The sequence below is a fragment of the Taeniopygia guttata genome, chromosome 1, assembly GCF_048771995.1.
Source record: "Taeniopygia guttata chromosome 1, bTaeGut7.mat, whole genome shotgun sequence".
In the NCBI taxonomy this organism is placed as follows: Eukaryota; Metazoa; Chordata; class Aves; order Passeriformes; family Estrildidae; genus Taeniopygia; species Taeniopygia guttata.
The window spans coordinates 28,870,062-28,897,849 of record NC_133024.1 but is presented as its reverse complement, the minus strand read 5'-3'; the positions used below and the strand labels follow the sequence as shown (position 1 = coordinate 28,897,849).

At 39.3% G+C, this 27,788-nt stretch overlaps 1 protein-coding gene across 1 annotated transcript; it reads right to left on the bottom strand.

Moving 5' to 3' along the window:
* Nucleotides 1-757: 757 nt before the first annotated feature.
* Nucleotides 758-26,028, bottom strand: LOC100220191 (transient receptor potential cation channel subfamily V member 6). Its single transcript, XM_002191886.5, has 15 exons — nt 25,380-26,028; nt 15,888-15,985; nt 15,349-15,471; nt 14,318-14,458; nt 13,687-13,785; nt 13,302-13,477; nt 12,283-12,429; nt 9,771-9,983; nt 9,365-9,451; nt 8,232-8,308; nt 7,879-8,044; nt 7,524-7,590; nt 6,677-6,945; nt 5,804-5,910; nt 758-4,270 (listed from the first exon to the last, which is right to left on the bottom strand). Exons 1-15 carry the CDS (start codon nt 25,508-25,510, stop codon nt 3,997-3,999), a joined length of 2,175 nt encoding a protein of 724 aa, XP_002191922.4. The 5' UTR covers nt 25,511-26,028; the 3' UTR covers nt 758-3,996.
* Nucleotides 26,029-27,788: the final 1,760 nt, after the last annotated feature.

Genomic DNA, 27,788 nt, shown 5'->3' with positions numbered 1-27,788 from the left:
CATAAAACAGTAGCAAGACCAGAGGGTTTTCGTATACCCCATCTCAAGAGATGCTTGCTTACATCTTCACTAGTTTCTTGTCTTGGATTGTATATTTCTCAGGTCAGGACAAAACTCTTGCCAGAGAGTTCTCAGCGCACAGTTGAGAGCTGGATTTAAATTCTATAATTTCAGAGATAAAGTTAACCTTATTCTTAAAATCAATAGTTAATGGCTTTAAGTATTGCCCTAATACTCTATGAGCCATGTATTTGGTTCATTCCCATTTAGGAAGCCTTCAAAAAAATCAACTTGAATCACAGTAATAATTTAAGAAGTGGTGTAAACATCAAATTCAGTGAACCATGATCATACACTGGCATATTATAAAACTGAGTTATCTGTGTCTGTTTTGCATGTGTGTTACTGAGAAAACTCTGTATAAATGATGTATGTGTCCAACATACATCATTCCACAAACATAAAAAGACAACTTCTTCTCTGAAGAAAAGACAACTGCCCTGCAGTTTTCACTAAATTCTCAAAGACTTTAAAAAACAGGGTCTTGGCCATTCATAGTTTGAACCAGAAATCAGTATTTGGAACATTATACAAACTTTGTCCGGAAGTGGATTGCTGTGGAACAACAGATTTAATAAAAAAATTTAGCGTGGACCCATATGTAGTACAAACAATTTGTCAGCTAATGCCTATTATTGCTGCTAGAGAAGCAAACACAAAAAGTGGCTCCTGATAGTTATTTTAGACACAAAGAAGCAGTCAAGACACTCCATATTTTTATTGTCAGTAAAATATATCTCATTTAACTACAAGCAAATGGATCAAAACATTCATTCTTATCACATTACCATAAACTTCAGTAACATAGAAGACAGTTTGAGGTTAGAACTTTCAGAGAGGGGAGGAATGCCTGCTTTGAAATCACTGCAATATAGTTAGAGGGAGAGGAGAGACACCTTGCAACAGCAAGGAGCAGCAATACTGTTTCAGAATTTTAGGATATAACTACACCAAAAAGCACAAAACTTGAAGCAAATCTTGAAGCAGCACATTCATGCAGAATGTTACAGTGAAAGTGCTTTGCCTCTCTGTGACTGCAGTCACTCCTGTTGCTGAGTCAGACCCAGATTGCATTGAAACAGCTCAAAGGTTATTCCAGTGCCTCCTGTTACTTCATCACCTGAGATTCACACATGTGCACTTCATGGATATATGTCCAAATGAAAGAGGGTAGGTAGTCCACATTTACATGTTAAATTTAATATTCCAAACAACTGGTGTGCCCATTACATTTGCCAAATTTCCACACCTCTAGTTTTCTTCTGTAACCATTTATCCTACAGATAAATCAAATAATTCTAAAAATAGTCTGCATTATTGATCAGCAACAAAAGACTGGGGAATCAATTTACTATTGGTAAAATATTCTACCCCCTTTTGCATAAGATCTTTCTCCAGGGTTTTAGTTTTTCTAAAATATGCAAGTCATTTTAGGAAACTGGGAGTAAAATTCTAATAGAAGCCAGTAAGAAATGTTTTTACAATGAAGGTGGTGAAATACTGGAACAGCTTTTCCAGAGAGGTGGTGGATGCACCATCTCTGGAAACATTCAAGGTCTGGTTGGACAGGGCTTTGAGCAGCCTGATCCAGTTGAAGATGTGCCTGCTCAGTTTCAGGCCTGCATGACCCTTAAAGGTCCCTTCCTTCTATGATTCTATGATTCTCTATCTTATTTACATTAGGCAATTCCAAAGTCAGAAAGTCAATCACACAATTCCAATGCTGCTGTTTGCAGGGGCTCTATGCAGGAATTTTGAAAGCTAAGTATCACAGGATGCAATTTTAGGGAAGAAGGCACTTGGAGAGCAGATACCAACATTATTAAAAGGCCTAGCACTGGTAACTGAGTTATGTTCTGCCGCCTGCCATGTCAAAGTGTTGTTTTAATATCTAAGATCAAATTACTCAATGTTTACAGCAATGAAGAAGAATGCAAAATCAGAACCAGGGCTTATACAACTTGTACTTCAAACTGCCACTATTATTATTATTATTTTGTCACAAGGAGAGTTCTTTCATAAAAATGACAGTATGTTGTTCCATCACATCTGTATTTCAGTGGTTTTCAAACTAGTAAAAATTCTACTATATTTGGGGGCAGGGATAGTACCGGGAAATCCTTAGCTCTCCCCTTCTTGCTACTGCCTATTCACTATGAAATCAAATTAATCTACAAACAGAACAACATTTCACAGTTCTGGTTAATGTACCACGTTGCTCCTATTTCCATAGATCACCAGTGGAAAGGCCAAGGTTTTGGGAAGATCTGACAGCACTTCAGTGACTGAGACCAGACAACACCTTCAATTCAATAACATTAGTCAACTCAAAAGCATTCAGTTGAATTCCAGAGTGACATCCTTCTGTCTGTCTTCCATTGGAGGACAGAAAAAAAAAAATAAAAGCATTCAAATAAGAGAAAGTAGGCATTTAAATAAATACACATGATTGCAAGGATCATGATACTCATTACAGCACCTGCAATTGAGAAGGTGTAGGAGAGGTTTGCAGTGATACTTCAATACAATCAGAAATCCAATGGATTCAGTTTTTCCATTGTCTGCTTTGATTATCACAGGGTGATTTGGCTCAAAGTCTAGTGCTAGATAATAATCTTTAATTTCTTAAAGAACAAAGTTGGTGTTACTAGTACCATTGGAAGGAAATGTTAAGACCGTGGATTGCTTTCTGCTTAACTTCTGCTACTGGAATGAAACTCCACCCCCCTGAGAATACAAAAAAACCTGAAATGACTGTCCATTTCTCTGAACATTTCTTCATTTTTCTTAAAGTAGCCTGAGGCAGATGATAAACTGACAGACTGGCAGATGCCTGGAAGGGAACTGTTGATAGTTGTTCATTGGATAGTTTTAGATCAGAGAGACAGAGAGAGCAAGTGAGCACCAGTTTCTGAACTGTCTCTGCAATAGCTCTTATTCATCTATCCAACATCTCCTCACCATTTCTTTCTGTGTTAAATAGGAGCTCACTACGCAACATTGATGGCTCAGTTATAAGTCAGGGAACTATGGTTCAGAAACCTATTCTTCCACAAAAAACAAAAGACCAGCTTTAGCTTATTTGGGAGATAAATATCTCTGCTGAAATTTCACACTGCTGCAAGTCACCTAATCAGGTCATATGCTCTCTCAATTGGAAAAGAAGTTCCCACTTTAGAATCCTCACAGGAATAGCAATCACATCTTTTCAAAAGCTTAAAGTGCATTCATGTGACAAAAGATTAAAACAAACAAAAACATCCATCACCAATAAAAAATCCAAACAAGCAAACCAAACCAAAACAGTCCTGCTAAGCCAGAAATGTTGAAATTGTAGTTAATGGAGATTGCCTTTCTTCAGAGGGCAAAATCTGTCAGGCCCTGAATGCCAGCTGAGTAGTTACAGTCCTTTTCAATCATCACAGTGTCAACAACTACCTTCGTTCCTGAGATCAGTTACAAGGTTTGTGGGGTACATGAGAGTTTGGGGGTTCTTTTTCTGTTCTGTATAAAATCATAAATCAGAACTTCAGTCATTCTTTGCTATGAGAGCCTTGCAATTTTGTGAAACTGGTGGGGGGGCGGGGAGGGGAAGATTATGTAACAGTCTGGAAGAGGGCTTACTGATCACTTCATGGTAAATAGATGAAATCCCATTGCAGGCTTCTTTTAATCATTTGAATAACACAGCTCAACAAGCCCACCAGCTCGGTGTAAATATCAGTGCAACTGCAGACACTTATAAGTAGGAGAGAAAAAATGGCATTATTTTGTCATGGCACAGATGTCATGAACTGCCCACAAAATTTTCACCAGCAGAGTTCTCCGAGGCTGACAAATGTGTGTAGCATGATGGGGAGTGTATAACAGCTGCAGAAGACAACTGTCATAGCAAAAGGGCCACTCCACATATTGTGGAGTGAAAATAGAGGCTTCTTAGACGTCATAGACCTCCTCATCCACGGCAGGACCGACCTCTCCACAGAGCTGGCGGAAGGTGTTGCGCCTCAGTATCTCCCAGCCACGGTGAGAACTCGTTCTGGATGTGCTCCGTGACAGTGACAGAGCAGATATTTCCTTCTTGCACAAAGTGTCCCTGTTGGTTTCCAGCTTCTCTGAACCTTTGTCATAGTTATCCCTATCCTGAGCCTTAAATGCCTCTGTGTACCGCATCATCTTGTGTTTGTTGGGATCAACCCTGTCTTCAATTCTGGAAGAGGATTAGAAAATATAAACTGAATTAAGTAGAAAATTGCCAGTTTATCAACAAAACCCCTCCAAAAAACAAGCCTACTGGCACAGACACTCCAGAAAAATCTGCACAGGAAACCGATTATAGGCAGGATGCTAGGGGCTGCTAGTTATCTCCTAGACCTTCATCCTGATCATTTACTTCAATAGCTTTGTCTGTCTGTGGTTTCTTGTCCTTTAACTCATTTCCCAGTTGTGATTTGCCCTTTCCATTTTGCCAGCTGTAAGCAATTGGCAGACCTTGATATATGCATATATGCATATATTCATACATATGCATATATTAATTTATTTTCTCTGTTCTTGACTTTCCTCCTCTGATACTCTATGGCTGCTAGCCTCAGGATGTCACTCATCTCTTGATGAACTTTTATTTAACTGCTCCAGTTCCACCAATCCTCTACATTACTTACAGATTGTCTTCTGAATTACTATCCCACACATATATAAGGAACACCCATGTGACTTTACAGAATTAAATCACAGCACTCTTTTCTCACAGAATCCATTGAATAATTGGCATTTCCAATTGTTCCCAGTGAATTTCTGGGACATTGCTCTTGCGATGTATTTCTATATTTCATGCCTTGGACTGAAAGTGTTGCCTGTTGGCACCACTTTAGGTCTGCTTGTTCTGCCCAGTAAATATCAAAATCCACAAGGCTCAGTTTGTTTGCAAAACCTGCAGAAAGTCCTGTGCAGGGCCAGGAGTTGGACTTTGATGATCCTTGTGGGTCCCTTCCAACTCAGGATATTCTGAGTGTATGATTCTATGATTCATACAGCCACCACTCCCCCTTCTGGCTTTATCAGCAAAAGATGGCACAGTTAGAAAAGGCAAATGCCAAAAAAAAGTATTTATTTTCTCACCTGGCATAAATATTGATTAAAATCAGAAATAATGAGGAATTTAGTGCTATCCTGACTACAGACAATTTTTTAGTTCAGTACCTAAATTGAAATCCTGGACCTGTGCCTTTGCCACCTGACACAGTCATTGCAAAGTATAATGTATTTACTAGGTTCACCTGAGAAAGAAATTTTGACTTTAATTATTCCTGTTCTGATTTTGAGTCATTCACAGGGCAGCTCATTGCTGTTGAATGCCTGATAGATTGATTCTGCCTCTGGCATTTCATGTATCCAAGTGACAGGGATGGCCAACCAAGCACAGCAGTGAAGTTCAGTAATACTCTTTACAAGAAGTTTGAAAGAAAAATTCAGGTCTTATAACCCATGCAGTTTCTGGGTTCTGTCCAACGTGACTACTGGATGAGAAGGCATGAGCTGATTTCACAAGGAAATGCACAACAGAGCTTTCTGAGGGGGACAGTGCTTGTCTATCTATCAGTCACAGACAGATTGGGGTCTGTACTCTGTAAGGGCAGCACTTTGAACACTCCCAAGACCTCTGGGAAGACTCTTTGTTAACATCCATACATTGGGTTCTTCTTGTTGGATCCTTGTATGCACACACTCCAAGAAAACTCACCTGAGATACCATCGGTCCCCCAGCCCAAACTCCCGCCCACAGATTCCCGAGCGAGGCCAGAGGCACCGCGGCAGCTTCCGCTCCAACATGACAGTAGTAGCAACAACCTTTGGAATGAGAAAAAGGTAAATATTCCAATGAATTAGGAAAAAAAAAAATCAGACTCTCTTTCAAAAATACTAGTTATATTAGCACTGACCCATACTGTACTTCATTACAGCTCCTTAAGAAAAAAAACAACTACAGAGTCTACACACCATTTCAAATAAGGCAGTCACTAATTTAGGTGTAATTGTTGAAGATCAACTTCACCATGTTTTGAAGAAGTAATGGTGGTCTTAAAATACTGTTCCATTTGTTTCCTTTTATACCTCATGGAAAGGATTAGGGTAATTAATTGCAAGCTAGAGAAGAGGACAGTATCTTTACCCACTTTAATTGTCATCAAAACTTGCCACTGTGGCCACATGACTACATTTAACCATCTGTCTGACTGCTTTCTCACAGAAAAGCATAGGAAATGGATTTCCTGTTGATTAGCTATAAAACTGGTAAACTGGTTGAATTTCTTTGCCTTTTGACCAAGATAGTCAGGCCAACTTCTTTTAGTGGATTGAAAGACATTTCTGGCCTTCCTGTAACCATTACCTAGTGTTCTATCCCCCGTCATTAAATCCCTATAATTATAATTTAACTCTCAGTTACACAGCAATGTGATTTGGAAAAAAAAAAATGCAACTTCAATTCTATTTAACAAGAGATTCCACATGTAGGGAACAAACATCTAGGGAGACACAGCATGAACAAAAAAGTCTGATGGGCTTCTAGCTGCTATTTGAAATAAGGTAGGAATGCCCACCTTAACTAGATTACCTGGGCTCTCCAGAGCTCATCCTGCTCATGGGCCACTCTCCAGTGGGTGTCACCCATCATGGCAATTAACAAGTTGAGCATAAGGAGGGTGGCAATGATGGCAAAAGCAAAGTACACCACGCTGTACATAAAGGGCAGGTCCACATCATAGTTTGCAGGGCCATCAATGATAGTGAGGAACAGCTCAAAAGTGGTGAACAAGGACATGGGATAGTTGTAGAACTGCCCAAGGTTTTCAGGGTTCTCTGTCTGAAAGATAATGTAAAAAGCTGAAAGAGAGAAATTGGGAGAAAAAAAGAGGGAGTTTAACAACAGGAATCGCATTCCAAGAGGAATAACAGAAGCCTATAAGAGATTCTGACCAAAAAATTGGTCTGGGCAAGACCTGCATGTGTTTCTGTGCAAGGATAACTCCCTGACTAGAATTACTGGTCTCTATGATAAAATGATCCAAATTTACTTTGATTATTTATTTATTTTGCAAAGTAGTGGTCTTTTCATCCTCAAGGATATAATAAAGCTTTGTGTGTTAATCTAATGTTCCATAGACAAATATCATAAATGCAGTATGTTCTTAAAATTTGACTTTAAAATATATGGAATTATCTGAATTATCCTAGTTTCTATTACCCTAGAAAGAGCAAGAATTGAAAACCAAACTCATGATTTGAGAGCTGAAGTCAGTACTGGGAAAGTGACCATGCTCAGAAATAGAAGCTAAACATCATCACCAATTTTCTCAGCTATTCAGAAGTCAATCAGAGATTTAATCAAAACCCACATTCTTAATTCATACCAAAGCAGTTGGCAGGGGTAACATATGATTATTTTCTCCTTGTAGACTCACCTGATGCAAAGCCCAATATCACCACCGCCATGAGCCAGCAAAAGCGCATGAGATCTCCAAATATCATCTGTAGAGCAAAGACAGAGCCACCATGAGGTCCACCTGTTCCACTGAGTCACAGTGCCACCCCATGTAAACCTTTTCCCAGATTCTGAGACCATGAGTGGGCTAAAGGAAACCTTTGCACTAAAGAGAGAATGTTTAAGTTCTAAAATGCTCTGTGCAGACAAGAACTTGTCCATTTGACATGAATGCAAAATTAAGCAAATAGTCGTGAGGGGCAAACAGTATTCTTACAGTTCTCCCTATCTGCAAAGAGGTGCCAGGATAGCCCATATTTGTTTGTGTCTCACACCTTCTGGATCATGATGGTGAAAGGTCCGAGCATCTGGAAGCCCCGAGCAAAGTACATGACGTTGCACCATCCCAGCACCAGGGCAAAGGACATGGGCACCACCTCCCCAGTTGTGCTGGTGAGACGCATCACCATGGTCACCAGGATCATGCAAGCATATGTGATGCTGCAAGGAAGAAGAGACAGCAAAAAGAAGTTAAATAAAGAAAATATTAATCTAGCCATTAAGAGAAATAAATCCAGAGAAAGAGTACTCTAAAAAAAAATTGAGAAAGTGACTCATCTGGCAAAAGAGAGCAGTAGGGAAAATGATAGATGATATATTTATTAGACTTATTATGTTCTGTACTTACACAATTATGTGGAAAGGCCCTCCTAGGATTGTTTGTCCAAAGTATTTTGCTGCTCCAACTCTAAGAATATCTGGAATCTGAGAGAGACATCCTGTTAACTTAAGGACTCACACAGTTTCTGTAACACTACTAAATATCATGGCAACCACCAACATTTACAGGTTCTTAGGGTCAGCCACATCTCCTTTTGATGGATCAATTTCTATGCTACTTTAAAATCAGAATGGTTGAGCCAGGTGGGCCCTTCTTGGGATGAGACAGAGATTGCTGAAAAATCTAAGAATGCTTGGACAGATTGAGAGACTTGTCACAGAGAGGTGCCTCAGCAACAAAGACAAAAAAGATCTTCTTGGGGAATCAAAGGAGTTTGTTATAATTCACACTGTGTTGGTTGTAGCCTTAGCCCCAGAGTCCTGACTAAGCACAGGAAGAAGGACTTGTCCATCTGGAACATACAATAGAATCAAAACTGCACACTGCACTCAAGCTGAGGTCACACCAGTGCAGAGCAGAGAGGGGGCAATCACCTCCTTTGGCCAGCTGGTTACACTGTGCCTGATGCACCCCATCTAGGCAGAAAGCTGTTTACAAGACCTGTTTTATTTTCAGTTCTTCCTGTCATCATCTTTTGAGTTTTCTCAAAAAAGCTTCAGTCTTCTATTTCCTATTATTATAAAATCAAGTGGGGGGTAGTTGAGAAAGGCTCCTGTTACAAGTCCATAGAGTAACTGATCTCCAATTAAATACAAACTTTTCTGTTTATGCACAGAAATCACTTTACCCAGCAGCCCTAAACACAGGAATATTTATGGATGCTGGATGAAGCAACATCTGGGAGTCAGCTAGACCATGGATGGTGCTAACAGGAACTGTGGATTACCCTGCAGACAGTATTTGAGAGTGCGACCAATCCTTCTAATTGCTTCTTCCGCACCTGGAGTCTTACTAGGACATTGCCACAGTCTCTGTCTCATCTAATAGATACTGTTGGCAATGTCTATTGCCATAGACCTATGTTGAAGCATTCAGACTAAGCAAATAAGCCCTACCAAGTAGTGAGCACAAACCCATGTTTGTCTAATAAGTAAAAACTGCCTTGATGAAACTAGAAACTGTATAGCTGTTTCTCTTACCTCAATGACCAAAATTACTACAGCTCCAATGACTGTGATCAGCTCCCCCACCAGCCTCAGCTCATCCTCGTATGCCACATATGATTCCTGAAAAAGAAAGTTTATGAAAATTAAAATTAAATTTTAAATAAAGTGAAAGTAAATTTTAAAAGAAGATGGGGAGAAGAAAGCCTATTGTTACTTTTAATAAACACAAGTAGACCTGGCAATGCCAGAGGAACCAGCCTAGCCACAGCAATGGAGAACAGAGCACACCTCCTATTCCTCCCTAACAAAGGTCAGCTCGCTGAAAGAGGGGAGGAGGACAGCTGCAACAGCTGAGGACTGGAGAAGGATTGGACTTTCCAGTTAAGTAGGTTAGATGGGAATTGCCTAATGGGGGCTCCTACTCCTACAGTCACAGTACCTGGAGCATTTTCTGGACATAGACAGTGTTGTCCCTGCTGCTGGTTCTGTTGCCTGTGCGGGGTTTCAGAGGCCGGTAGACGCAGCACATGGTGAAGCAGACCATGTAGAGGATGTAGAATAAGGCCAGGAAACAGAAATAGGGACGACCATACATGTTCCACTTCAGGCTCACCAGCTCCTTCACAGGTGTTAGGTCCAAGATCTGGCGTGCCTGAGGAAGACATAAAGAAGGAATTAATTGCCAGAAGTATGTTGCTTTAACGGCATTCACAAATTTTCCTGAGAGAGTGTTAACAAACTATTCTCATCTGCCCTATTAAGCATCATGAAACTGAATTTACTTTGCAAAATTGGAATGGTCTAGTGGGCATTGGATTTTCTCAGTCTGACAATAAAGAGCTTTGGAAAAAAAGAAATATATCCCGCAGAGAGCAGCTGTTGAGTACCAGTGGGAAGTACAAGAAAAGCATGTTAGATACTGGAATAAATTTGTGCTCTGTGTAAGAACATAGACCTGAGAATGACAGAATATTCTTGTTAGCACAACAACAGAAGTTTCTGTATCAGGCATTTTAAAATAAGAAAACTGAAACATTTTTCTAAAAGATATTTGTAGTTGAGTGGCGCTCTATGGCTTATGTAAAAATACTGCCTTTTAAGTTTCTGCCTTATTATCTGCTAATTAATTTAATTCCTATATGAAGCCTTCAGCTTATACTAGAAGACTGACAGAGCATAAGTAGAAGGGACAAGTGTACTTTACAACTTATGAATTTGAGCCACACACTTTATTAAATATTTCTAGACTTACTTTCTGTTGTTTAGGAGACCACTGCAGTAAACAAGAAGAAAATGTGAGTCAAATTGTTGTGACTGGGTTACTTTAAAGAAAAACTTCTTAATATACTCTGGATGTTTTTCTTCTCTTGCTACAATGCCCTGTTTCCTCTAAGTCAGCCAAAAATTGCTGAGTGCACAAAGTGCAGGGAATGTTTCCATAAATGGACATGACTAACAAAACTCTTGAATGCCCTGTGAAATATCATAAAGGATCAAAACTGCATGAGAGAGAATCCACCTATGGGTGTTCTGGTTTCTGCAGAAGTCAGCATTCTAGAATTCTTTGCACAGGAGAGTAAATTTCATTTTCAAAGGAATAATACAAGTTTGAAGCTTACTATAATCTTCCTGTAGCTTAGTTCCCAACTATTTTTTTTTACTTTTCAACCACTTCAGGATCAGAAAATATATCTTAGGACCTCTGTGTGTATGCATTCCCCTTAATACAAGAAGAATCTCCTTCTGACTGGGGCTAAAGGTGCTTCTCTAGTCCAATATTGAACTGGGAGGGGATGATGGGATGGGGTCACACATGGCATTTTTCTAGAGAGACAGCAAACATTTTGGGCCCCACATATCAAGTGCAAAAAAGAATTGCTAGTTATGCATCAAAAATTGCAATTTCATATAAACAAGAGCATTCTAGGAAAAAAAAATATCTCTTGATATTTGGAGACATCTTCTGAAATCAGTATTCTTGGATCTGCATGCATTAAATGAATGTTTTGGGATAAGAGAGCCCCAATATTCTGCTATCTTTTTAGAATTATGATTTAGTCTTCTAAAGTGGTCAACTTATATTTTATATAAGTTATATTTTTTGACATGGACTGCTTTTTCCTGGATTTCCATATGTATCCCCACTCATGGAAATTTAGAGGATTTCACTAAGAGCAAATGAGAGCTCCATAGACATAGCAGCTCCATAGCAAAGCTCTCCAGAAGCACAAACTGTATTTAGAAAGGTTTGACTAAATTTTCGATAGGTGGAAATAATACAGGATGGGCAGAACTGTGCTAATTGAAGTGTCTTCTGATTCATTTCCTGTCCTGTTAGGATTATTTAAGGTCATTACAACTGATAGGGTTGTGTACCTTGAAAGTCCTAGGGAGATCTATCAACACTTGCCATTACACTCAGCTATTTTTGTCTTATTAATCCTTTTACAAGCTTTTGAGCCTACAGCAGAGATAATTCGCCCACTTTGTTTTGAGTCATAACCTGTCGTTAAATGAAGGGAATAATAACAATGAGTGATTTTTAAATGCACTCCAGCTTAGGATTTCTGAATTTACTCCTGTCTCAGGGGATATTGTGAGAGTTAATCAGTATCACAGGTACAGGAAGATAGTTGTTAGAGCTACTCTACAGGTTCTTAGTGTATCTTTGAGCCTGCTGAGAGAAAACCCTTTTCTGTGGTTTGTTCATACCTAGTTCTTCCAATAACCTTGCATTTTCACACCTCAGAAGAAACTGTATATAAAGCATCAGATGGACCCAGACCATTAATAAACCTCTGTATTTCATGTGTCCTCTGCAGCTCATGGCACAATGTACCGTGCTCTATGGATTGTATCAGTGAGCTTGAACCTTCAAACTTATCTTTCTTATCATTCCTCCCCTTCTGTAATCACCATGGTCGGCACACAGAATGTATGCAGTGCAGTACCTCTCTCTTCTTGGTGGATACTATGAGCTCAAGGAAGGACTGATCTTCAGCCCAGGAGTCAATCTCTGTGATATCATACAGCACAGTGCTCAAGGGGCCAAAGGACCAGAGATTCTGCTTCCGCTTCTGCATAAGGTATTGAAACATCTGGAGAGAAAAGAAGGGAGGCAAGGATATCAGAAGCTTTCCAGTATATCGTGTTTTTGCAATGAGAACAAATAAAGTTGCTCAAAACCCTCAATTATGACATGTTTTCCTTGAACTTGGTAGTTGTGGTTCTCATATCTCTTGGGAACAATTACAGCAGGTTAAGAAGTGGAAGAATTTTTTCTGATTACAATATGATTATTAGCTCATGCCTGATGTAAAAGATGAGTTATTTTTACTCTAAATTCTAATCAAACTACTAAAGTCACTTGACACAGTTATAGTTCCTGACAACAGACTTCAGATGGAATTAGTTGTTGATTAAAAAAAAAAAATGTTTTAATACTCTTCTACAAGACATCAGAAAGAGGTGTGACAAGGGAAATGATCCTGTCCCTTGTGAACCTACAGAAGAAACTTTAACCATCTTTGTATTTTCAGTGAGTGGAAGGATGAGGGTTTGCATTAAATGCTAAGATTTTGCCTATGAATAAATGCCTGTGGGTACCCAAAGAAGTTTGCCATCTGTCCCATTTAAAGTAATGAAATCTAGACAAACAAGACAATAATTTCTGTGAGCCTTTAAAAAAATTGCTTGGGTTAAATGTGTCTATTAACATCTGTTTAACTCAAATGCTCCAAAAATTGGGGGAAAATATCTATTCTTTAAGCACTCATTTCTATCATTAGGATAAAGAAACTTCTTATAAAGGGTTTTTGGGACCTACATAAGATTTCTGGAAAAAAAAAAAAAGATCTTGTTATGTATCTCCTACCCACTAAGAACATACACAAACACCCTTGCTCTGAATGATGTTATTTCAAGGTCTCCATTTCTTTTGTACAGAGGTACCAGTGTCACACAAACTCACCACAGTGTTGCCCTCAACTCCAGCCAGTTTGAATGGACTAAGTCCTTCATTGTTAGGAATCAGTTCAAGTGACCCTGGTCCCTCTTTGTTCCTGTCATAGGAAAGTATCAGGCTGTACATGTGGCAGGCAAACGTCTTATTAGGTTGGAGAACCAGGATGTGAAGAACAGTGTTACCTATGAAGGAAGCAGACTGGATGAAGTATCTGGAATAGCCCAGCCCTGTGCAAAGATTGAGAATGGACTGATGGCTCTTATTTTCCTCATATCCCTCATCCCACAGCTGTTTCTAGCCAGAATATTCTTTATTTGCATGCACGGATGACAGCCTGAATTAAAATGCCCAGATCCACTCTATGTAATTCACTGAGCCCCACAGCACATACCCAGAGAATCCTGAGCTCTAATGTCAGCTCCATTTTCAATGAGCAGCTGCACAATTTCCTCATTTCCCACACAGGCAGCAAATGATAAAACATGTTCTCCTGAAATTAAAGGAATGGGGAGAAACAACATTAAGGATCCAGGAGGCAGTAGAGGTTGAAGCATGCTGAGGGAAAGCTATCCATGCTATGAAACCATAGGATATGAAAGGAGGAGTTTCCTTAGATAACTTGTAAATTTTCTGCCCCACTTCTCATCCTAATCAGAAAGGTTAAAAAAGACTGGTCCCACACAACACTGAAAGGAAGAAATGTTCTTTTCAGTGGTTTACCTCCGTAAGAAGGTTGACATGTAATTTACTGCTAGGAAGACACTAAATTACAACTTTTATATAATATATATTTATTTGCATACATGCAAAGCTATAAATTGTGTATTGTTTGTATTCAAATAGCATTCACACGCTCAGAGGAAGCCGTACCCTCTGCTAAGAGGTCTGTGTCTGATGACACTTGGAGATAGGAGCCTCTATTCATCCACTTCAGATGGGGACTAAAGAAAGGCTCCCCCACATCCCCTCACCACTCTGCTGGTTCCCTCCCACAGCAGCAAGGGCAGAAGTTAAGGCTGTACCAAAATAGAAAAGGTTCTGGGAGCTGCGCCTGAAGAAGTGCCCAGTGGCCCTTGCTGTGCTGGCGTTGGCTCCTCTCTTAAGCAAAGCCTTCACCAGCATGGTGTTCTGGTTGGCTGCTGCAATGTGGAGAGCTGTCTGCCCTGCAAGACACAGAAACAAAACTTTGTCATTCAAGAAAGCAACTTCAGGTTGATCACCAGCCTGCAGTTCACATGTCAGTCACGGTAAATGGACAGCAGCTAAAGCAATTGGCTTTGAAGTTATCCTGTTGTGTGCAAAGGGTTGTGCTTCTAAGAAAGGTTCTTAGAAGGTTTCCCTTCTAAGTAGAAATGTTCCTTTCTACTCAAATATTTTCATTAATTTATTAAAACTGACTTTACAAATTGCCAAAAAACCCCAACAATCTCTAAGTTTTTTTCTAGGGAAAATCAAGACACGTCACTCTCTCCTGGGAAGCAAACCGAAAGTTATGAGATTGACTATGTTTTCTTTCATAAGAAATTAAGATCAGGTCAAGACAAACCTCCCAAAGACTTCCTCTAATCCTTCAAACTAGGCTTTAGAATTTTTAAAACCCCATTAGTATTATTTTATTGGTTTTGAGATTCAGACTGGAATTTCTATGTACTCGACCAGAAGCATTCTTTAAAAATCTGGATAAGAGTCTAGCCTCAAAAGCAGTGGCCACATTTCACATTTTCTCAACCAAAGAACTAGCTTTTTTACATTCAGGGGAGGTCAGGCAGATATTTCTTTTTTTACAAATGAGTATGTCAGAAAGCAAACTGTATATATCCTTGCAATTCTCTGGTCAAGGCCTTTGCATCTTTGCACATGTGTGTACTCATGTTTAATATAATTCCACCTTCCAAGAAAGGTCAGAATCCATTTGCATGTTGGTTTTGCTGAGTAACAGTTCAGCAACATATTGAACCAGGAACCTTATAAGCCAATTTCCCAAATGTACAAGTAGCACTTCCTTTCCCCTCCTGCAGGGAATCCTGCCCATCCTCCTTCCCAGTGATATTACCTTCATAAAGTTCTGATGTCATCCTCTCATTGATAAGTTCAGGAGCTGCTTCCATCAGAGCCACTGCTGCCTCCAAGTTATCATACATGGCAGCTACATGAAGGGCAGTCTCTCCCACTGCGCCTAGAAACAGTAGGACAAGCATGAGAATTGTCAAGATGTTCAATTGTACAGAAAGCAGGGAAAAAAAAAAAAAGGCAGAAATAGATTCATTGAAGTGGGGAATTACAGGAGAGCTATATTCTCCCTTGAGTAGTGCCTGGTACAGCCCCACAACTGCACAGTCTCTGTCCTTCAACAAAATCTGAAAACTGAGCAGAAACTTCAGGTGTCTGTAAGTGACAGCCAACCTCAAGCATTAAGTGAATGAGCACAACCAAGTCAGAAAACTCACTTTGCACTTTGTTGCAAAGCTGCTGACATAGAGTTAAGTCATCTGAGCCTGCTGATGCAAATGGTTTAACAAACTAACAAGCTGATCACTGTAGGAAGCTCTTGCCTTCCACAGAAAACCATTTTTTTCAAGTAATCCCAGTTACCTCTCTGATAGATATCACATGTTCCGTCAGTGAGAAGTTTCCTAATGGCAGCGAGGTTGTTCTCTTTGGCAGCCTGGAGGAGGGGGGATTCCCAGATCCTGGAGTCAAGAAAAAGTGGCTGATAAGGAACAAAGTCAAACACATGGTGCCTCCCTTCAGAGCTAGTATGGCCTTTGCTCAAGACAGTTTGTATCTTGAATATTTTCACTGAAAAATCAGCAATGCACATCTCCATCTGAGGTATTATTTGAACACACCAAAAAAAAAACAAAACAAAACAATACAAACCAGGAATTCTAAATTCTAAAAACACACTGAAGTTCATAATCTCTTGGTTTACTGGTGCTGAACCGTATGGTGGCAGCAGAGGGAAAGACAAGGGAAACAACCAAAATGTTTCTTGTTTTGATATCCCACTTTTTGGGGCACAGAAATAGTGAATGATGGGTCATTGAAGCCCTTCTGCAAGAAGACACTTATCTCAGGAGCCAGAAAAAGCCAGTTGTTTCTTCACACAGCACAATAAATTAAGAAAAGATTGTTGTCTGAATTGCTTCCATAGTGGATGGGAAAGGAAAACCAAGAATTCCACCTGTGTTCTAGCAACACTTCCTATAATTAAGAGACTGAGCTCTGAAATGTAGTTCTTCCATATACAAAGTTATGGAGAAAATTTTTACAATTTAGCTATACTACTTTTTTCTCTAGTGCTGAGAGGTCTGAGAAAACTGTTGAGAACTGAAATATGTTCCTGTCCTGAGAAAGAGCATGCGCTCAAACAAGTTCCAGACAGAGTGGTTCACTTATAGCTGAAGCATGTCCTCGAGTCTTCCATGAGGATCTGGGTTATTTGAGTATATCTTTTGGGCTTGATGAAGAATTTATAAGTACAGCCACCCAACTTCACTACAGCAAGGTCTATGGAAGCAAACAACAGGTCAAGGGAGGTGATCCTCCCCCTCTACTCAGCTCTGGTGAGGCCATACCTAGAGCCCTGCATCCAGGTATTAGAATCTTCAGTACAAAACACAGAGGGAGCTACTGGAGAGAGTTCAGCAAAAGGCAAAAGATGATCATGAGGATACAACATGTCCCAGTTGAGGAAAGGCTGAGAGAACTGTGACTGTTTAGCCTGGAAAACAGAAGACTCAGGTGGTGTTCCTATCAATTTGTGGAAGTATCTGAAGAGAGTTACCTGCAATATTCGTTCAGCATCCAAAGTTTGCCAATGTTTGAAATGATGAGTTGTACATAGAAAAAAAAAAAAAAATTCTACAAAATTGAGGTAAATATTTCTGTTATCCTTGAGTATTTTCCAGTTCATCTTTTAAATCATAAATCAAGAAGTGTTTTGAGGTGAGCTTTTGCATTTCTTGATTTTGTATAAATAAAGAATTGTAAGTATCCATATTCAGGAGATAACAATTAAAGGGGAGGAAAGACTCTCAAACCAAAAGAAAAAATAATATGTATCATGAGTTTTCAGTGTGAAATAGAAAGAGATTCCTCTCTCCCAACAAGAAAAGATCAGTTTTAGATCTCTGTTCAAATGAAAATTTTGTGGTTTTGTCTCACCCCTGCTGTTTTCTAGTACAGATGTTTAATTTGATCTTAATTATCTAGTGTGGCCAGGTCAGGCTGCAATGTGTGATGTGGAATAAGTCTAAGGATTACAGTATAAAATTACAAATTCAAGCTGATATGAACCAAGAAAACACCAGCCCTTGTTTTTCTACCAGTCTCTCTCTGTCCCTTTACTACAATCTAACAACTGGCAATAGCTGTCTAAAGCACTCCTCCCAAAAGCCCATGCGGGACAAATGCATTAGTCAAACCATATACCTGCAGGTACAGTAAATGCTCCCTCCTGGTGATGTTCCATGTATTCTGGCATTATTTAGTTACAAGGTTTTTAGAGGTAAATCCTACATAAAGCAATAGGTGCTTTGCATTAAGTGGTAGCACTGATGTGAGGATACATTACTTGTGAATAGAACTCTGTTATAAGCCACATTAAAACCCACATCAGGGACATAGGGACTATAAATGGCCCATTGCAAAAAATGTTTTCTTACAACTCATACATCTTAAGAATAGGACAGTTTAACAATAAAATGACAGGAAAGCAGGCAACATGAATTCTATGGCTTACAGGAATATATATTTCTTGCTTTAAATTATTATTTTATGAACAACAAGATCTTGAATCAGAAATAAATTTATATGCCATTATCTATGGACTTAATCCACTTGAAATGTGAGAGTTCTGCTTTCCTTTATAGTGGAAAGACACTTGAGAAAACTTGAGGGATACAGCAAAACAAAAAATATCAGAATTATACGGATAAATAGAAATAATCTGAATAAGCATAAATTAATGGACATGGGCTACAAGTAATCTAAGCATAACTGAACATCATGTTTATCATTCCACAAAATGAGCACTTCCTGTCACAAAAGACACCCCATTATCTAAGTCACGAGAAACTAAACTAGGAAACCCCTGAAGAGCAGAGGAGAAATAAAAACATTCAGGATAAAAAGAACAGTCCTCAACAAATCAGGGAGCCCTTCTGAGATATTTTTATATGTCCTTCACACTCCTAGTTAGGGAAGTATTCCTTCTATAGCTTACTCATGCGTCAGTTTCATTACTAACTAATGATAAGATGATTTGATGAGGAGATTGCATCTAGGATCACACAAACAGGAACTAAATGAAGAGGCACTCTAAGCAAAAGTCTTAAGATTCAGTGTAAGTGAAGTCAGCCTGCCACCTCTGCCACTATTTTGGCTAAGAAAGACTCTGTGGTTCTGGAAAAGACAAGTTTCAGGGGCAGGAAGTGGGAAAGAGGTGGGGTTTCAGTAGTATAAACAATGCTACAATTAATATGTTGGTGCTTTACTGGGGAGGCCTTTATCCCTCAAATGACCTCAGAGAGGAGGAAGGATTGGGCAAGAGACAACATGGGAGGACACAAACACAGTATCTTGCTCTCAAAAATTACCAAAATTCCTGTAAACAACTAATTAAATCACGATACTGCTATGAGGAAGGCACGTAAAAAATACTATGCTCAGCTTTTGGAAACCAACGGCAAAATGTCAAACATTTCTTCTTATTGTAGCAACCTCCAACTGGGCTTAGAACACCAGAGATCTCAGGCCAAAGAGCAAACCAGAAGAGGAACTTAGAAATGCTGGCAAATGTCATGGCACACTGCTTGTGATGCCTCAAAGGTTTGTGAGTTATGTGTTCCTGGCACATGCTTTTACTCTCATTTAATTTTCTGTCTCATAATTGGGGAAACATTTTAACCTCATTTAAAACATACTGTTCTAATTATCAACTAATTTTTAATACATTACAGCAATGTACTGAGCATATAAATGTCAAAAACTAGGGGAAGCAAATTTGCTAATATAAAAAATTAAATAAAGTCACCAGAATTTAGAACCTTCAAAACATTTTCAATTATTTAACTTTGGCATATTTAACCAACTTTCTTCCTGATGGATCAAACACAGCACAGAGCACAGAGTTTTGCATTTTACTACTTGGGCCTCTTTGTGTGTCAAAGCAGCAGCTGGTAAAATCTGTAATGTAAGTCTCTTAACAGAGCTGCCTACAGTAGATGCTTAGCTTCGAAAGTAGCATTATGTCACTGAAAGTGAGGCTGGCTTTCAGAAAAAGATTCAGCAGACATATCTGGACGCCTTGAGATGATAATTCAGCACATCTAAGTTAAGCTCCTCTTCTAATTCTCTTCATCCCCTTCAACAGCTATGGAATCAAGGAATACTAAGCTCCTGAATTACCCAGCTAAGTTAAGTTTGTAACGCTAGGCAGACTGGATGTTGCCTTACAGGATCTGTTCAGGTTAAGCACAGCTCCATAGCAAACCAGTAATTCTGAAGGGCAAGAAGAACCACAGCAGTATCCACCTGGATGTGCTCCTGAGTTGCTCTTGCTAAGGAATGTGTCAGTGTGGAGGCATGAGTGAACCTTGATCATGCCTTCCCATCGGCCAGTTTTCCTCACAGATGATTCCGTGATCTGCTCAGCGAGCCGTGAGCTGTTTTTCCAATGTAGGTGAGGGCAAAATCAGGAACACCCGAAAATCCATTGTGAAACAAAGAGAAGATAAAATGTAGGTCAGATTCTGACTGAGGGAGTCATGTAAAACAGTTCTAAACAAGGCCAAAGATTTCACAAGCACTTTCTGCTGGTAATATGTACCCTTTTAGCTTCTTAAGCACTTCTTTTGGAGTGCAGCCTGCTCATTTCACTTATGGAGAGATACGGAAGGCAAAGACTAGTAAATAAGTCTTCATTTCATTATAAAAAGAAGAATTTGGATTGCTATGATTATTCTTTCAGAACAGGGAAATATCTGAAATATGTGAACTGTCTGGACAACAACCAATCTGAAGATTCTATTTCATGACTGAACTCACCAGAAATGCAATGAAGCATCTCTTTCTGTTCTTCCCTTATCAGATTCTACAACTTCAATCATTTACTATATGGAATTTCCCCATTCTTTGCCCTAATTTAAGTTTGCTTCCAGCTTCAAGCTTTATGTCCATAGAGAGTCAGTTCCTGAGGTTCTAAAGCAGTTATTTTAACCTAAGCCATAAATTCATCATCAGGATATTAGCTTTCTCTTCTTTCCCTGTTGTGTTCAGAATGTCCGTGCTCCAGAATGAATCATGAAATTGCCAGAGGAGATTCATCCTCTCCCTTCCTTCTGCTAGCATGTGCATGTAAATGTGAGAAAGCCTTCAGGAGAGCAGAGGGCTGCTTAGAGGAAGCCAACCAGCTGAAAGAGGATCAAAGCAATCACCTAGCAAGATGCCAAAGAAGGAGCTAGGGAATAATTGCACTAAGTGAAAAGGAGCCAGATAACAGGGGCTTGGACAATCAACAGGGTCAGCAAATTTCTTCAGCACCAGCAACAAGACTCAGCAACTTAACTGGGACCTCTTGCTCATGTATGTCAAAGCCCCTTCAGCTGAGAACAAACAGAGCTTCTCTGGAAATAAATTAAACAGGTTAATAATTGCCAATGTTACCAGACAAGAAACTGATAGGGAATTCTTATCCCTTCAGACATTTAACTGTCTGCCACACAAAGCAATAGAAATCTTGATCAGTCATTTCCAGCAGGGCATCCTTCTTGCATTAGCATCTTTTTTTTTTCTAATTCTGCATCTAAGACCACCATAAGAATAATTTCATGCTAGAACTCTTTTAATGGTTTAGAATCTGTTAGTTGTTATTTATTGCCACTGAAGCAGTCATAAACCAAATTTTTTCTCTGATGTATAGCCTCATTCTGCATCACAACTTCCAACCCTCCTCCATAAAGATTGTCTTGCAGTTTTATTCCAGGTTTGTGTTCCTTACCCAGGGTCTAATAATTATTTTCTATCAGCTTTTATATTTGGGGGGAGGGGGGAGTTCAGGGCAAAAATTTCATGTTTTCTTCTTTATATGGAAACCTATGGTCAAGTTGAGGAAATCAAATAACTTCCTAAATCTACAAATAACTTCCTAAATATATGAGCCTGAGATGTATCTTAGGCTGAGATTGGGTGTGTGTACGTCTATGCATTGCTGGGGAACCACCACTTCTGGAGGACATTAACACCTGTGAAATTAGGGAAACTGTTTTCCATTATTAGTCTCAGAACTTCCATTAGGATGAAGGTGAATCAGTAGAAGAAAAGACCAGAAATGCTGCTATTGATGCATTTGATTTTATTTTATGCTCAGCAGCCAATTGTCCTTTGCATCTTGACTACTTAGAAGCACTGTTGTTGAAACAAGCTATAAATGAAGTGCTGAAACTGGAAGATGCCATCTTTATTTCACTGTTACCTTTGGGAGCAAATGAACCAATTAAGACTGACAGGCATTGTGATTTTTAATCCTACGTTAAATTGTGGGATGAAAACTCAGAAATGTTGTTTAGACAAATGAACAGCCAAACTATGGGGACATCTCATTCACTAGCAGCTTGAGAAAGATTTGTGTAGAAGCTGAAGGCTCTCTGTCTTGTCCTGTCTTCTTAAACAATCCAGTTTACCTGCACTAGGCTGAGCTGCTTCTTTATTTGTGCCACATTTGTTTCCAGGGTAAGCAAAGCACCTTGATAATATGTCTGGGAGACTAAAGAGGCACCAAAGAATTTGGAAACTAAAGGTTTTATTGTGACACCTTTGGAATGACCATAGCTCTCTTTAAGTTATGCAAATCGTTCCAGGCACCTCTACTGCATTACTTAGCATTTATCAACCAGAGTTATGAATACAGGCAACAGCAGGAGGAAAAAGACTACATAATTGTTATACTTTTACAGGTACTGTAACCATGTACTCACTTGTTCTCATCTATATATTGCTTATTTTTTAAAAACAGTGCAATTTTCATAGGGTGGATTTTCTAAAATTACATTCAAGGAGGAATTTGTTCACATTTCCTTGGAAATTCTTGCACCGAAAATAATTTCTAGAGGATCTATTCCACTATGACAGACACGTGATTCTTCTTCATCTTTATCAGGCCCAAATTTTCATAAGTATTCATATTTCTGTTCTCTGTCATTAATGAATTACGTTCAGGGATTATTTTCATACGCTTCAGGCTGTGTAGATCCCAGAGTTTGCTTCCAAAGATGATTCTAGAGAGGACATATGAGATGTGACCACTGTCCCTGGGACTCCACATTGAGCTACAGGCTGTTTAAAAAGGAGTCTTCAACAGAGAGAAACCAGAAGATTAATGCCAAATAAACTCAAAGTCCTCTTCAATGTTAGGAGGCTGTATTGCATTTTCTGAACCTGGATTCCCCTGGGGAAATATTATAGAGTGGAATATTAATCCCTTTCTGTGAATAATGCCAAGATCTACTGCTAGCAAGATTCAAAGGACTGTTTCACAGGAAGAAAGAGAATGAACATCAATACCAGGGAAGGTGACAACTACCAAAACAATCAGTTTTTAGGTATTATCACTATTTGTCAGACAGAAAAAAAAAAAGCTTTGTTCTCCTCTTGCAGACTTTCTATGTGTGATCAGAGAATGCCAGTTAAACAGTAACATATTTACTACTGGCTTTCAATAAGACAAGAGTAGAATTTAATCACTGCTAATTACTGTATGTATTCCAATGCCATTTTCACTAAGAAGAACTCAAGCTGAAGCCACAATACTGCAGTTCTATACCACAAAATGACAGGACGCAGCAAAAGCCCTTTTGGCTTACAACAGTTTTTCCACAAAAGCAGAGGTTTCGTGAGAGCAGTTCCCACACACCAGTCACCAAAGAAGGTCTTCCTGCTGTGCTTTTCTATCTCTGCGTAACTAAAAATGTGAAAGCAATAAAACCAGTCCTCTGCAAAATGTTCATTATTTTTTCTCCTCAAACTCTGAGCATCCCTGGGGATAAGAAAGGAAAGAGTAGGATAATAGGAGGAAGAACTGGTCCTGTCGCTCTTTAGCAAAGGATTTTTCACATATTGGCACCACATAATTTGTAACCAAATAGCAGGAGCCTAATTTGTGTTAGTTGAAACCTATGGGAAACATACAGACCTAAAATGGAAGGGAGCAATTGTGTCCCCATGCAACCCTGATTTCACAGTGAATATTGTGCACACTGCATGTGTTTTACAGAGAGTTTTATAAAGAAACAGAAAAGTTAAGGTCGGGGCCAGTGGGATTGCACTATAGTGATCTAAGAGAAGTTTATGCAGAAGGATATATATGACTAACATTTTTTCTGTTTTCCTCCATCAGCAGCAGCACACAAGGTGTTCATGGGCCTGTAGCACATGACTCATGAGGACCAATATGCAAAGAGAAGTGGCACTCTTAACAGGAGCCTGTGTGAAAGGGAGCAAAAAAAAGGAAGGGACCAAACCCCTCTTGGCAACAGCAGATGGTAAACAAGGGACAGGAATAGCATCAAAATCAGGTTGACTATTTGGGGAAAAAAAGAACAAACTCTTTCACTAGGAGGTTACTACAGCACTGTAACAGGTACCTAAGGATATGGTGGAATCTCTGTCCTGGGAAGCTTCCAAGGCTGAGCTAGACAGAGCTTAAGCAATGTGATCTCTTGCTGGCAAGAGTTCAAGTGGGACGCTATTTGGGGATCAGCAGAGCTCCCGTCCACAACTTTTTGACTTAACAATATGAAGATAATGTTATAATCATAAAAAATACTGTATTGCAATTTATTGCTTATTGGTATTAATTATTAGTATATAATAAATATAATTAATTTGATATAGAAATATATTTAAGAATCTATTTTGTACTCATTTGGTTCTTACACAATCTGCTGAGAACTTTATTTTCAGTTACCTTTGATGCTTTTCATGATCACATCAAAATGTAAACACTTTAGCATTCCACTATTGTGGAAACACTATTGTTCCCATTGTCCCTCCCATTTTAAGTGTATTTAAGTCCCACTGGTCTGAAGTAAACTGGAACAGGCTTTATTACTTGGTCAGAATCTAGATAATGATACAATTCTTTCCCTAAAGGTGTACTTTCGTCCCTCTTAATCGGCTTATTTGCATATTTCTATACATATATGTATATACACATATGTATAAATAGATTTCGTCCCACACAGTCACCTTTTTGTCCCCACAGATGTTCAGAGTTATGCGTGGAAAGAAAAATCAGATTTTACAAGCAACTGGAAGCAATTTGTTATTTGAGTACTGCAGCGTTTGTGCATGCAGCAATGACAATGAAAACCAGATCCAGCTGCATTTCCATGAATGGTCCCACATTTCTGTGTGTGGAGGGAGCAATCCTGCACAGCAGTAACAAACAGCCTTCAGTACTCACATGGGAAGACACAGCCAATCTTCAGGATAATCTAAGGTCTAAGAGGAGACACTGTACATGTTGACACTCGGGTCAGAGGTCTGAGAAACCACAGTCTGACCCAGGAGGTGACTGACCCCCAAAACCTTCAACAACATTCAGCCTACTCTATCCCGCAGTAAGAGCAACCTTTAGAGAGACAGAAAGCAAAATCCTGACAAAAAGGCACCACTATTTCAGCTGACTGCAGCTTATGCATCACACGCTCTCCTAATTATAATAATAATGGTAATGATAATGATGACAATAATAATAACGATAATAATAACAAACCTTCATGCATTTTCCTGTGAGCTTTACCAATGAAGCAGGAAAGACAAGACAATACATTATTAATTTGTGACTGAAGTACTGCACTCAGGGTAATTCAATTGTAACCTGGTAAATCTACCCGTGAAAGAAGATAAGATTGGAACTCCAGAAGCATTCCACCTTGGAAGAAGAAATCTGATAGAGAAAAGTGCTCCAGGGTTGTTTAAAGTTTATCTACCGGCAGAAAAGCCTAAGGGGGAAGAGTGAGAATCGGCTACAGGGAGAGCAGCAGAAGAAAGAGAAGACAAGAAAGCTGAAGTGCACCGTACCTTTTCTGCTGGAGTAAGTAGATTTCATCCAGATGTTTATCCCAGGATTTTTTGCCTTGCAGCTTCTGACTTAGTCCATTCCATATCCGGGAATAGAAGGGATTGCTCTCCCCAAATAAAGGTACCCCCATAGCACGTCCCTTTTTCTCTCTTGCCTAGCTGCCTGAAAGCCAGCAATCCCCACTTTGGGAAAAAGTCAGGAAAGGCTCACTTCGGGTCACTCCTCCGCCCTTAGGTACTTACAGAGGAGACTGTCAGTCAACAGCATCAGCTGATCAAAGTGCGTGTAAAAACACACAATAAAATCACTTGTTCCTAGCAGACCATACCTTGAGCCTCATCAATTACTTAAGTTTCCAAAATAGCCCAACCCAAAGGTGTGTCTGATTTAGAAGTAGCTCGCCAGCAGCCTACCCCTCAAAAAGACCCTGCACAGCAACTGAAGAATTCATACAGCATCAAGGTCCTAGGCTTCTCTTATTTTGATTTTCAAACCTAGGCTTTAGAAGCAATCATCCTCCTTTTGTATCTCTGAATTCCTCTGGAAAGCAACATGTAAGCAATTTTGAAATAGACAGCTGAGCAAGTCAGGCAAAACACCTTTAAGGTGAGTGAACATGTGGGAACGTGCCCTAAAAGACACAGGGCTCTGGGAAGGTGGCAGAGATGAGGACACACCTCCCACCTCAGCTGTCTGCAAATCCCATTAAAGAAATTATCCTTACAGACTCCACCTTCTCCACATAAAACAAAATCACCTTACTCCACAAACTGGAAGAAGAGTTTATGTAGATTAATGTGTAAACTTTACACATTTCTTTTTCATTTAATGTTCTACAAATTAATTATTTCTTCTAGTTTCTTCCAGAAACAATCTTATTTAGGAAAAGGGTAAAACTTTCTATTTAACAAAACCTTTTTAAAAATTTATTTAACAAAAACTTGATTTTGGCACAGAAAAACATATTCAGGGTCAGGGGGTGTTTGCCTGCAAAGCAATAGATCAAATATAAAAATTAAGAGATGAGACATCCTTCTCTGTGTGAAGAATCTGGAAGCTATGAGGGAGAAAAGAAAAAAAAAAAAAAAAAAAAAAAAAAAAAAAAAAAAACTTAAAAAGAGAAAAGGAAAGGAGAAAGCTTCTAGTTTCTAATCTTCTTTTCCCAAAGACTTGTCCCAGTATTTTTGTACCTTGAATCAATAGAAATATCCCTTCATTCCTGCTCCTGCTGTAGTGGAAAATAATTCTGTTTAGGGTGCCTGGACCTTGACAGAATCAGAAGGTAAGAGAGAGAAGTGTATAAAGCAGTAGGACTGAGTCATCTCTTTGAAATTCCTGGTTTATTTAGAGGTTTCTTGGAACTACAAAACCAGGATTAACATCCAAACTTCTATAAATTCATGATGTATCCTATTCTATAAAATTATAAATTGCCATACAATTGATACACAAAAACCAATGCTTTAAGGTAAACCTGAGGGATCATACCCTAAAATGTAAATTTCACTGAGTTGACCCAGTCCAGGAGGAAGTGTCAGGTTAAGCTGTCATAATAGGAAGAATATATTATGTGCTACTTTGAGAGGTTAGAGTTTATACCAGCCAGGTGTTTTGAGCATATGTTGTGTTTTTAATAGATTTTTTAAAAGAATATCAATAATGAGTCCCTCCTAACACTGTGAGGGGTGGGGGAAGCAACTCCTCTTGAAGCTGAGAAAGGTATTTAGACACTGAGGTGTTAAGTGCCTCTGACAGATGAACACAATCTCTATTTCTCCCAAGCAGAGAATACTTTCCACTGTCTCTCCAAGGAAGCCCTAGAAGAGTGGTGTCAGCAGAGCAGGAAAGCAGTGATTTATTCCTGCCTCCTCTGGGGTACCAGAAGTGAAGAAGAGTCAGCCAGCAGGTTGAGGAAGGTGTTCTTAGCTAACCGTGGAGGCAACATCTGCAGCAGCCAGGGCAGCCAGGGCAGCTGCAAACCAGGTGGACTCACCGCATGGCCGTGGGTGGCTCACCAGAGCTCCCATTACGGCTTCAGACTGCAGTAAAGCTCCCTCAATAGTTTTCCTTCACCCACCTGTATGAACATAAAGTCAAATGCTGCAAAAGAGTGTTTTCTTTAATTCATGGTAGAGGGAATTTTCAGCAGAAATAGAATACAGAGATCAAAGGTGGATGAAATATGTAAGGTATGGTAGGGACTGAAACCTCTTTAGCACATCATAATCATACCACTTAAGCACTGCTGGGCTTTCAGTCTAGCAGGCTGTAAATAGTTTTATTCAAAACCTAAGGACCTGATAAAGCCTTGCAGTTGAGGTGTGGATTGCAGGTCTATACGGTTTTGGTGTATGCGGTTTTTCACATGCCTGATAGCTGCTTTTAGGTCTGTGAATCCCTTTCCTCAG

Bases quoted from the DNA above. Each gene is read 5' to 3' on its own strand.
- LOC100220191 (XM_002191886.5), bottom strand. From the start codon at position 25,510: ATGGGGGTACCTTTATTTGGGGAGAGCAATCCCTTCTATTCCCGGATA. The intron at 15,472-15,887 runs GTAACTGGGATT...TACTGTTTCTAG, and splicing joins ATGTGATATCTATCAGAGAG to GCGCAGTGGGAGAGACTGCC. The intron at 4,271-5,803 runs GTGAGTTTTCTT...ATCCTCTTCCAG, and splicing joins GGGGACCGATGGTATCTCAG to AATTGAAGACAGGGTTGATC.